The 12,793-nt window shown below is 45.3% G+C and overlaps 1 protein-coding gene across 1 annotated transcript in view; it reads left to right on the top strand.

Moving 5' to 3' along the window:
- LOC139059024 (collagen alpha-1(II) chain-like) overlaps positions 1 to 12,793 on the top strand; it is a 1,291,347-nt gene that overhangs the window by 1,254,057 nt on the left and 24,497 nt on the right. The window contains exon 43 of the mRNA XM_070536814.1: positions 2,562 to 2,798. Within this exon, the coding sequence (XP_070392915.1) occupies positions 2,562 to 2,798 (237 nt within the window). The remainder of the gene's footprint in view (positions 1 to 2,561; positions 2,799 to 12,793) is intronic.

Here is a 12,793-nt window from a genome sequence, read left to right as displayed (position 1 = left end):
TGCAATTACCTTAGTAAATACTTTGTAGGCAACGGACAGTAAGCTGATCGGTGTATAATTTTTCAAGTCTTTGGCGTCCCCTTTCTTATGGATTAGGATTATGTTAGCGTTATTCCAAGATTGCGGTAAGCTTCAATTCATGAGGCATTGCGTATACAGGGTGGCCAGTTTCTCTAGAACAATCTGCCCACCATCCTTCAACAAATCTGCTGTGACCTGATCCTCCCCAGCTTCAATCCCCCCTTTGCATAGCTACGAATGCTTTCTTTACTTCTTCCGGTGTTACCTGTGGGATCTCGAATTCCTCTAGACTATTCTCTCTTCCATTATCGTCGTGGTTGCCACAGGTACTTTATGAATCTCTAAAGAACTCCTCGGCCACTTGAAAAACCTCATCCATATTAGTAATGATATTGCCGGCTTTGTCTCTTAACGCATACATCTGATTCTTGGCAATTCCTAGTTTCTTCTTCACTGCTTTTAGGCATCCTCCGTTCCTGAGAGCATGTTCGATTCTATCCATAAATACTTCCTTATGTGAGCTGTCTTACGCTTGTTGATTAACTTCGAAAATAATTAAAGTTAAGCTCTCAGGAACGGAGGAAGCCTAAAAACAGTGAAGAAAAAACTAGGAATATGCAAGAACCAGATGTATGCGTTAAGAGAGAAAGCCGGCGATATCATTACTAATATGGATGAGATAGTTCAAGAGGCTGAGGAGTTCTATAGAGCTTTATACAGTACCAGTGGCACTCACGACGATAATGGAAGAGAGAATAGTCTAGAGGAATTTGAAATCCCACAAGTACGATCGAAGTCAAGAGGCATTGCGTATGGAGGGTGGCCAGTTTTCTAGAACAATCTGCCCACCATCCTTCAATAAACCTGTTGTTACCTGACCCTCCCCAGCTGCCTTCCCTCTTTGCGTAGCTCCAATGGCGGCCTGCTCGCAAGCATCCTTTACATCCTAAGACATGCACACAGCGAACGTATCGTCCGCCACTATGACACATCTGTTCGTCGTTAAGGCCAGGTCCACGGTAGCAGGTGTGAAGAGTCACTTAATCTCAAAAGGCAACCTACCGTGTTCTTCACCCAGGGAAATATCGTGTGCCTTAGGCACGACGGCATAGGAACTAGAAAGGTATTTTGCTGTCTTGTCGGCGAGGGGGCGCAATACATACAGCCGGTGTGGCGGCAACCTTCCCAAATCGACGATAGATCGTAGTGGAATGCCTGGCTTGTGATCATATGGTAGTGTATATCTTGTGGGTACAGATCCGTATTACACACGCGACGATATAAGAGATGCTTCTTGTGCGGCGGAACAAAATTAAGGTTAAGAACTTCTGGGAGGAGCTTTTGCTCCTCTCAGAAGTTCTTAATTTGTAGTCTTGTTCAGATGTTTTTACTGGGGTCTTCAGGATTTCGACATAGGTGTCCTCTTGTGAGAGCAAATGATTATTAGAATTTGTACTAGTGGCACTTTTCTGGCTGCCAAATTTCTCGGGTATGTTGCTGTAACACGTATTAGTGTTTATAGGCGGGCGATTATTAGCAGACAGTCTCGTACAGCTGTGTGAGCTGTGAGATAAATTTTCTTAATTTGTACGTGTGTTGACATTAAGGTCAACGAATACAACACAGGTGCATAGTTGAAACCAACGTTTTGTGTTCTGAAAGGAAACATAAGTACCACAATCTCTTATTTTGTTGCCGTGACAGCAGGTTTTCGCTCTCTTTCGTCATGCAATTGCAGTAGACTTACCACGCATCATAACTGTGTATATTCAGAGTACCTTATGGCTCCTCAGTGTAGTATAGTATGAGAGAGTTACATGCCTAACAATGCTTACTGGGGTCAATACAGTAAATGTTAATGTATATGTACAGGCAAATGCATCGTAAAAGACGCTGTAACACAGAAATAATACACCAGCGAAATGCGCGAAAGCATTGGGTTATATAAAAAGCTTCTGAAATTGATAATGCTTGCGATTACACGAGAATACACGAAAGTGAAGAGAAGTATAACTGTACGCGAAAGTAAATACAAGAAAAAGAAAGAGATACATAATTAATAAGTACATTCGGCTACCGCTGGTATTGTATGGTAGTTACAACATATTTAGATGTGAAATGCGCATGGAGACGGCCAATTGCTCTGTGGACCTGCCGATCTGTAATAGAAATGAAATCATCAGGAAGGTCGTTTCAAAATGAAATTGCACGTTTGAAGGCTAATAAAGTTTTGATGAAAGGAAAGTTTCTGTACTCTAAACCAATGTACGCTCCTAAGGATCGTTAAGGGCGCATATCACCCTCGCCTTTATGCGCATAGTTGGCGTGTACCTGTGAGTTACAGACAGGAAGGACTCACAAATGCTTACATTTATTTACTGTGTGTGCTACGTAACAGTAATATTGTTTTTCTTGGAATTGTTGGTGAAATTTCACGACACGTTTTTGCACTTCATTCTTTATTGCTTCATTCAGCCAACAGTCTCACAGGCTTATTCAGCTCAGAGCTGTGACTATTCATGTACGTCTGTTTTGTGCAGATGAGCTACAAGATAGACCGCGTCCAGCTGACTTTTCTTCAAATGCTGAGTTCTGGGGCCGTGCAGAACATCACATACCAATGTCGCAATTCCGTGGCCTTCTGGGATACCGGCAAGCAATCGCACCGGCGCGCCCTCCGCCTAATGGCGCACAACGACCTCGAACTGCGGGCGCCGGAGCCCCACGGAGACACAAACCCGGCATTCACCTTCACGGCGTTATTCGATGGTTGCAAGGTACGTACATTGTGACTTCCACCACATCTTGACCTTTTTGTATCTTGAAGTGTACTGGCGTGATATGGGGCAACGGCTGTAAAAAGCTCGAATAAAGAAAAATACAAAGCGACTACAATATTTACGAATCGGTTAAATGAATGTCGTATTGGTATTCGTAGAGCATCACACGCGTAATACGACGTCGTTGAATCGCTCCCCATCTGCGGCAAGATGTTTTTTTTAATCCACTTTCAATTTCCCTAATATATAATTTATTTCAGTTCATAACTATACGTAATTTCGACTGTGTTGCCCTTGGTGTCTTTGTTTGTTGGCTTCTTATGATATTGGTGCGAGGCGAAGACAAGCACGAATGTTGTTTATACAAGGCGGGTGCTAAAGGAGCCAGATGACACTTGAACATAACGGCCGAAGCGCCTCAGCAACAACACTTCTTTGTCATGGTCTCTTGCATCCACGTCCTGCTCTGTATCGCGACACTACGCCGCCAGGGTGGGAGCTCGCGACAGAAATTTTTTCGACAGGCCCCACATGATGATGTGGGGGCCACAGGAACACGCGGGAACCAGGTAAATACTGCACGTCCCTACGATGCGTATTGTGACGGGACTTTTGAGAAGCCTTGTTATCAGCGAGGCGAGCGCGGGCAATGTGATGGACCTGTGCTGCCATAAGAATCGCATCGCGTGTATAAGCGGTGTGCGACTGCGTGACTTTTGGAAGTACAGTGCACAGGGGCAAAACTGGATCACGTCCAAACAATAGTTAAAACGGTGAGTAACCTGCAGTGTCATGGCGGGACGAAGAATATGCGAAGGTGACACATGGCAGAGCGACGTTCCAGTCCTGGTGGTCTGGTGAAACGTACATGGAGAAACGTAGCATGGCAGTAAGCGTTATGTACAGTCCCTATGTGAGACCGTTAGTCAGCAGATGGAAAGCAGTGGCTATATGATGCTCAGTAGAGCATAGGCGGACGATATTATTAATGACCTTCGACAAGAAGTAACGTACGCAATTTGAGGTGTGTGGCTTCCAGTTGGTCAACAGGTTGGCGGCACAAACAGTCAGCGTCCTGGTGTAAACGACGGTATTTGCCCACTACAGAGAAATTGTATTCTTGCAAGCGCAGTGCCCAACGCCCGAGACGCCTAGTAGGGTTCATCCATGAGGAGAGCCAGCAGATCGGGTGGTGGTCAGCAGTTACGAGGGCGAAACTTCGCTATCGAGGGCGAAACTACGAGGGCGAAACTTCGCTATCGCCAAAGCCAGCGTAGGCACTCTCGCTCCGTGATAGCATAGTGGTGCTCGGCTGCGGGGAGAAGGCGGCTTGCGTAAGTGATAACGCTCTCTTCACCACGCTGAATCTGTGTATAAACAGCGCCAATGCCATGACCACTAGCACCTGCACGGATTTCCGTGGGTGCCGAAGGGTCGAAATGGACTAAAATTGTGGAGCTCGTCAAACGTCAGCTGAGTGCTGTGAAGGCTGTGGCCTGCCGCTTACCCATGCGAAAGTGACGTCGTTCTTTAAAAGCTCGGTTAGAGGGCGTGCAGTGTCAACAAATTCAGTAAGCTGCGAACGTACGTAACTGAGCATGGCACAGGAAAGCCTTGCACGGCTCGAACTTTGGCCGGGTCAGGTTGAATTCCATTTGCGTTTGCAAGGTACTCGACAACGGTTTTCAGAAGACCGAAGTGACAGCTAGACAGTAAAAACACAGCAAGGACAGTCGCAAGACGCTCAATTTCGGCTGCAAAGGTTGCAGCAAAAACGATCACATCGTCGAGATAACACAACCGTGTGGTCCACTTCAAGCCTCGGGGACGGGTGTCCACCATTCTCTCGAACATCGCTGGGGCATGGCAAAGCCCGAAGGGCATGACTCTGAATTGACAAAGTTCTTCAAGCGTATTAAGGGCTGTCTTCTCGCGATCCTTCTCATCAACAGCGATCTGCCAGCAGCCCGAGTGGAGGTCAGTCGATGAATGAGTGAGCGAAAAACTTTATTAGCTCTAGATTCGGTGGTCTTCTGCGGTCTTCAGATGGCTTCGTCCATCTTCTAGCACAATGGTCGGCTGCCCTTAGTCCAGAGCACCGCTGGATGCTGCTGCCAGTTGTGCTCGCCGAATCAGACCTTCTTGGTCGACCCGGCCATCACTGGAGAGCACTCACTCCCATTTCTCCGCACTTGGGTCTGGTATAACGGGTACCACGTCTATCTTCTACCATGCCCACGTTATGTGATACAGCAAACTATTTCGCGCCATGCAGACAGTCAAGGGCATCATCCATACAAGGCAACAGATACGCTTCCTTCTTGTTGTGGCGATAATGAGGTGGACATCTCCAGCTGTTGTCTTTTTTCTACACCAGAACTGCTGGTGAGGTCCACGGGCTAGCGGAAGGCTCGATGCTGTTTTTCAGCATTTTCGCGACTTCGCTTAGAATAATGCTGCGCTCTGCTGCAGACGAGCGGTATGGGCGGCGATAGAGGGAAATTGCGTCGCCTGTGTGAATCCGATGAGTGACTACGGCTGTCTGGCCAAGCGGGCGATCATCGAAATAAAAAAAAAATCGCGGTAACTAAACAGACGGTGCCGAAGGTCTTCAATTTGAACTGGAGAGGGGTCAATGGCAATCATTTTATCAACGTCGTGGTAGAGTGACGAAGCCGAACATGAACACGCAACGGTGAGGCTGACAGAGGCAGTGGACGCGAGTGGAGATATCTCGTACTCGTGTACAGGTGTGATACGGGCCACTGTCATGTTACCGGGAACAACTTGTGCAACAGATCCAAAGTTTAGAACGGAAAGCCAAGTAGAATTACGGACAATGGTGGCAACGGCACTTGGGAGCACGACGCCCTGCTGTAGAATAACGTTGGCAAGCAGAAAGACGATATAGTCGCCATCAGAAACATGTGGTCGAGCGGTAAAAGGCACAGTAGAAATGGCTTGCGTGGCAACCGGGCGAATTCGGTGGACCACAGAGACGCATGATGTGCATCAGAAACGCAGCAGCTGTCACAAGGATGGTCCAGCTGCACGACACCTGTAGCGCAGTCTATTCGGGCAGAATAGGCCGAAAGAAAGTTCATACCCAAAATCAAGTCATGGGGACAGCGCTCTAACAAAATAAATAAGACGGTGGTGTCATCATCATCATCATCAGCCTGGTAACACCCACGGCAGGGCAAAGGCCTCTCCCATATTTCTCCAACAACCCCGGTCTTGTACTAATTGTGGCCACGCCGTCCTTGCAAACTTCTTAATCTCATCCGCCCACCTAACTTTCTGCCGCCCCCTGCTACGCTTCCCTTCCCTTGGGATCCAGTCCGTAACCCTTAATGACCATCGGTTATCTTCCCTCCTCGTTACATGTCCTGCCCATGCCCATTTCTTTTTCTTGATTTCAACTAAGATGTCATTAACTCGCGCTTGTCCCCTGACCCAATCTGCTCTTTTATTATCCCTTAACGTTACACCTATCATTCTTCTTTCCATAGCTCGTTGCGTCGTCCTCAATTTGAGTAGAACTCTTTTCGTAAGCATCCAGCTTTCTGCCCCGTAGGTGAGTACTGGTAAGACACAGCTATTATATACTTTTCTCTTGAGGGATAATGGCAACCTGCTGTTCATGATCTGAGAATGCCTGCCAAACGCACCCCAGCCCATTTTTATTCTCCTGATTATTTCCGTCTCATGATCCGGATCCGCCGTCACTACCTGCCCCAAATAGGTATATTCCCTTACGACTTCCAGTGCCTCGCTGCCTATTGTAAATCGCTGCTCTCTTCCGAGACTGTTAAACATTACTTTAGTTTTCTGCAGAATAATTTTTAGACCCACTCTTCTGCTTTGCCTCTTCTGGTCAGTGAGCATGCATTGCAATTGGTCCCCTGAGTTACTAAGCAAGGCAATATCATCAGCGAATCGCAAGTTACTACGGTACTCTCCATTAACTTTTATCCCCAATTCTTCCCAATCCAGGTCTCTGAATACCTCCTGTAAACATGCTGTGAATAGCATTGGAGAGATCGTATCTCCCTGCCTGACGCCTTTCTTTATTGGGATTTTGTTGCTTGCTTTATGGAGGACTACGGTGGCTGTGGAGCCGCTATAGATATCTTTCAGTATTTTTACATACGGCGCGTCTACCCCCTGATCCCGTAATGCCTCCATCACTGCTGAGGTTTCGACAGAATCAAACGCTTTCTCGTAATCAATGAAAGCTATATATAACGGTTGGTTACATTCCGAAGATTTCTCTTTCACCTGATTGATAGTGTGAATATGATCTATTGTTGAGTAGCCTTTACGGAATCCTGCCTGGGCCTTTGCTTGACAGAAGTTTAAGGTATCCCTGATTCTATTTGCGATTACCTTAGTAAATAGTTTGTAGGCAACGGACAGTAAGCTGATCGGTCTATAATTTTTCAAGTCTTTGGCGTCTCCTTTCTTATGAATTAGGATTATGTTAGCGTTCTTCCAAGATTCCGGTACGCTCGAGGTCATGAGGCATTGCGTATACAGGGTGGCCAGTTTCTCTAGAACAATCTGTCCGCCATCCTTCAACAAATCTGCTGTTACCTGATCCTCCCCAGCTGCCTTCCCCCTTTACATATTGCCCAAGGCTTTCTTTACTTCTTCTGACGTTACCTTTGGGATTTCAGATTCTTCTAGACTATTTTCCCTTCCATTATCGTCGTGGGTGCCACTGGTACTGTATAAATCTCTATAGAACTCCTCTATAGAACGGTGGTTTGATGGCCGGCAATTGTTACACTTGCTGTACACATGCCGACAACAGTTGGTGTACTGCCATCGGCAACGTGGACTGTGCGCGGTACGGCAGGCGTGAGGAACTTTCTGTGTCTTCTGCGTAGAGCGGCACTTATTACAGACATCTGTGCACCAGTGTCGACGAGAGACATGAGTGGGATTCCATCTACATCAACGTGTAATATACTTCCAAGGGCAGACATTGTAATCAGAGGGTGTGCACGACTTGCCATTGATGCAGCATCCCCTGCGGGAGCTGCACCGATTAGTTTTCCTATGGCATGATCGCGGGCAAGGAGAGCGGCGGTTGTGCGGCGAACGAGACCGGCGACTTAGGGGTGATGTTGACTAGCTGGTTCGGAAGGTCGTAGGTGCGTTGTCGGTATTCATAGAAGAAGGACGCACAGAGAAACGGGGAGAACCTTGATCTGGACGGTCGGAAGCGAAGCTCCACCTAGGTGGCCATGACCAACGACTGCGGCAATGACGATCGATATGTCCAACACGCAAGCAATTGAAACAAATCGGCCTATCGTCCGATCTTCTCCAATCGGCCGGGTTGGAAACGCTGAAAACGAGAAAGTAGTGGCTGGGTGGGACCGGGCCTGCAGCAGCATCACAAATGGGGCAAGGAGATGCGAGGCCTAAATTTGCTATCTCTTGTCTGACAACGACCTGTATAAGCGATAAAGAACCTGCATTATCGAGATAATGCTGGCGAGGAACGGTGGGAGACATGGCTTTGAGCTCGCAACGAAAAACCCGCGTCAAATTTTCTTCTGCGGATAGAGGAGATCCACGTGGCTGTTCTTCATACGAAGATGTCGAAGCTGTATTTCGTAACCTGTTCAACTGCTGCGTAATGCGGTGACTCTATCAGATCGAAATCGCTGCTCTCTTTGATGATCGCGTCCACCGAGTCATAGTTCCTGAAGATAAGCGGGTTGAATACGTAATCTGCTATGACCTTCAGGATGGGGCCGATCTTGTTGGTCTCGTCCATCCCTTTGTCAGCTTTACGACAGAGCGTGAAGACATCTTGAATATATGCCATGTATGAATCTGTTGACGTTTGAGCACGGGTCGATTGCTCCTTCGCCGCTGCCAGCTGACGGCGAAAGGCTTTCCGAAGAGGTCTAGAGGCTTCTGCTTGCAGAGGTCCCAACTCGTTATGTCCTGTTCGTGGGTCTCGCACCATGCTAACGCTGTGTCTTGGATGTAGAATATCACGTTCGCTAGCATTAGCGTTGGGTCCCACCGATTATTTACGCTTGCGCGCTCATACCTGGAAATCCAGTTGTCAACGTCCATACCACAGATGTCAATGAAGGCCGCTGGGTCTCGCGGCTGGGACAACATGACGGAGGACACAGTCTGCGGCACCGGAGGTGGACGGTTGGTCACTGTGGTGCTTTGGCTGTCGATCATCGTGTCAGGGCTCACCCGACGACCGCTGCAGAGTTCCGTGTACTGCACACGTCCACCAAAATGTTGTGAGACGGAGACAAACATGAATGTTGCGTTTGCAAGGCGAATGCTGAAGGCAACAGTTGACACTAGAATATGGCGGCCGAAGCGCCACAGCAACCACACTTCTTCATCATAGTATGTTGCTTGCACGTCCTCTTCTGCATCGAGCTCCTCGTTTAATCCCATTTCTTCTCTTTCATTAGTCAGCGAAGGTCTCGAATCCGGCAACACTGATGCCTTCAGGTAGCACCTGTGGGTTTATTGACCAGTTGTTTTTGCCCCAAAAGATCACCTACTCGTGACATCTGCAGCAGAAGGGATGTCCCACGTCTGCCGCCAAGGTTTGTTATTATCGGCGCTGGCTAACACTCCCAGGGTTAGTTCTAGTAGTAACGCATAAATACCTCAGAAAGTGTATGGGAAGGAGGCGCCGCAGTAGCTCAATTACTAGAGCATCGCACGCGTAATGCGAAGACATGGGATAGTTTACCAGCTGAGGCAAGCAGTTTTTTTATTCACGTTAAATTTTAATAATTTATTATTTCTTTATTTCGTTAGGTAAGTGCATGTAATGTCTTCTGTGTTGTCCTTGGTGTCTTTGCTCGTTGGCTTCTTATGATATGTTTAATAAAAATTGGGCCCCTCGGTTAACCCCATTTCTTCTCGTTCGTACTCATCATTTATTTTTTTATTTATTTATTTATATATAGATACTGCGATCTGAAATCAGACCATAGCAGGGTGGCTATACATAGAAATATACAAGCATGTAAACACATACAAATTCATCACATATGCAGGCATTTTCAGATATTGGTGAAGAATACATAACATACAAGAAAAAACATACAAGCAGATAACGCACACGAATTCATAACATTTGCAAGCATTTTTCAAATATTGATAAGGAATTCTGTGTAACAATATGAGAATTAGGATTATTCCGGTCTGTTATTGTCCTAGGAAAAATAATATTTGAACAGTTGTTCCGTGCGTTGATGGGGGTTATCGATAAAGCATGCCTTCATCTCGTGTTATAACCTGATGAGTAAGTAAAGAACTTGGAAGTGTTAACCTAATAATGGCCGTTCACAAGTTGAAAGAGGAACTTTAATCGACAGATTCGGTTGCGCACAGTCACCGGGGGTAATACACTGCGCCTTACGAGCTCACCAACAGACGCGCGGCCGTATGAATTAAAAACAAGCCTAACTACCTTATGCAGTACGCGTTCCAGTTTTTTAATACTGGTTAAAGTGAAAGGGTCCCAAATAATTATGGCATATTCCAATAACGGACGAATGTAGGAATTGTACGCCAGTAAACGAACACCAGACATAGATGATTTCAGTGAGCGCCTCAAGAAAAACAGTTTACGCAAAGAATATGCAAAAACAGTATCTATGTGCTTCGTCGAGGAAAGCACACTGGTTATCCATAGGCCCAAATATTTGTACTCTCTTACCTCTGATAGAGATACGTACTCAACATTATATGCAAATTGAAGAGGTTATTTCTTATGTGCGATTCTCATAAAAACAGTTTTTTTCAAAATTGATAAACACTGGTCAATGTTCGCACCAAGCAGTGACCTTTGCCAGGTCATTATTTAGACCATCAACAGAAGATATCTTTTCATACAAAATACAGTCATCTGCGTAAAGTTTCACGGAAACTGCAAGTTCTGCATCTATGTCATTTATAAATAATAGAAATAAAAGTGGTCCCAAAACTGATCCCTGGGGGACTCCAGACGCAACGTCTGTATTGTTAGAAGAAGTATTGTTTAAGGTGACAAATTGGTGTCTGTTAGTAAGATAGGCTGTGATCCATGTAAGTATCTGTTCATGTTTTATATAATACCCTAATTTATGGATTAATTTGTTATGTGATACCTTGTGAAATGCTTTACGAAAGTCAATGAACACAATATCTGTTTGCTTCCCTTCATTATTTGCCAGTGCGAGATCGTGAACAGTCTCAACTAATTGAGTACATGTAGAAAACCTATGCCTGAAACCATGTTGGACATCTGTAAGTACCTTGTGCTCTTCTAAGAAACCTAATATATGTTTATGTAATATATGCTCTAAAATTTTGCATGTTGTAGATGTAAGAGATACTGGTCGGTAATTGTCTATGTTTGTTTTTTTCCCGGATTTATGTAAAGGTTTTATTTCGGCCGTCCTCCAGTCATCCGGTAGGGAACCATCGCGTAAAGATCTGGTGAATACGACATACAGGTACTTAGCACACCATTCCGCATACCGCTTTAAAAACGCGTTTGAGATTTTATCTGGTCCTGGTGGCTTTTTACTATTAACGTTCAACAGCAAATTAAAAACGCTGCTCTCAGAAATGACAACGTCAGATATAACAGGAAGCGATATAGAAAAGTTGGGAAGGCAACTGTTATCTTTGGTAAATACCGACTGGAAGAATTTGTTAAAAGCAGAACAAACGACAGTCTCATCACTTACACATTTGCCGTCTATCATGAACCCACTGGTAGAAGAAGATCTAGGTGTGATTTGGCGCCAGAATCTCTCGGGAGACATTTTAATAAAGGAAGGCAGGATCGTTCCGTAATATTTTTGTTTGTCGCAGATTATTTTCTGTTTTAGTTGTTCTGAAGTGCCTTCTACAAAAGATTTTAAGGTTTCATTTGTTCTTGCTTTCACTTTAACCCTTTTAAGCGTTCGCTGTAAGCGTAACGTCTCGTGAGAAATCTATGGGTTCATACCGTGCTCATAAAAATAAAAAGAAACAGAAGAAAGTGGATGAGACGTATGCGGAATCACAAGTAGAATACGTACTTCGCCTTTGAGTTCTAATGGAGTCTAGGTAGTAATCGTAATGCTGCCAGTGCCGATATGAAGTTTGTGTTGTATACATCTACACGCATCGTGGGAAAGGAGCAGTCTCGTAAACCCTGGTGAAGGAATGACATAGCCAGAATTTGCTGGCGCAGCACGACGGAATATAGGGCCGCTTGCAGATCACAAACCCATAGGACTTGGCCAGTGCTCGTAGTGGTGGTGTCTCCATTTTATCCCACTTAACCTGGAAAGTGCAAAGGCGTGATCATTATAAAATTTCAGAATAACGGCTTTGCTTGTGCATCGGCAAAAGCACGATAATGAAAAGAAGGCACGCCGTACAAGTGGTTGCTGCATGAACAATGGTGTTTATTTACTTTTCCAAGCCAATCTAAACTTCCTTTAGTGCACTGCATTGCAGATAACGTCAGCCATTTTACCATAAGAAAGAGAAACACCTCGAGAAATCAAAGAAATCTATGAACATCTTTAGGTATGAAGATGTTTTCATTGTATTTATGAATTGTATATGTCAGTGCAATAAGAGTGTCAATATCAGTGCAATAAGAGTGTAATAACCTCGTATCGATTATCTATCGTCGCATCTATCAGTCTTTTTCGCTCACTTTCATTTGCCTTTGGCTAGTAATTTTTAAACTTCTATTAAAAAGTGTGAATATACTCCCAAATGCTTTCCTTGGCTTTATTATCTGGTGGCTGCGTATGGTTGTGATTATTAAAAGTACGACAGAACCCATCTTTTCATGGCTGCCGATGATAATGCGATTACCATTGAAACATTGTAGCGACAAAATATATTTCCGACTTCACACTTAATTAACATCTGTACTGCTCATTCTGAGACGCCCGGTGCTTCAGTATCTTCCAAGCCTAATATGGCGCTTTCTTGCCAAG

The sequence above is a fragment of the Dermacentor albipictus genome, chromosome 4, assembly GCF_038994185.2.
Source record: "Dermacentor albipictus isolate Rhodes 1998 colony chromosome 4, USDA_Dalb.pri_finalv2, whole genome shotgun sequence".
In the NCBI taxonomy this organism is placed as follows: domain Eukaryota; kingdom Metazoa; phylum Arthropoda; class Arachnida; order Ixodida; family Ixodidae; genus Dermacentor; species Dermacentor albipictus.
The sequence above is the reverse complement of the archived record's forward strand: the minus strand, read 5'-3'. Positions and strand labels throughout refer to the sequence as shown.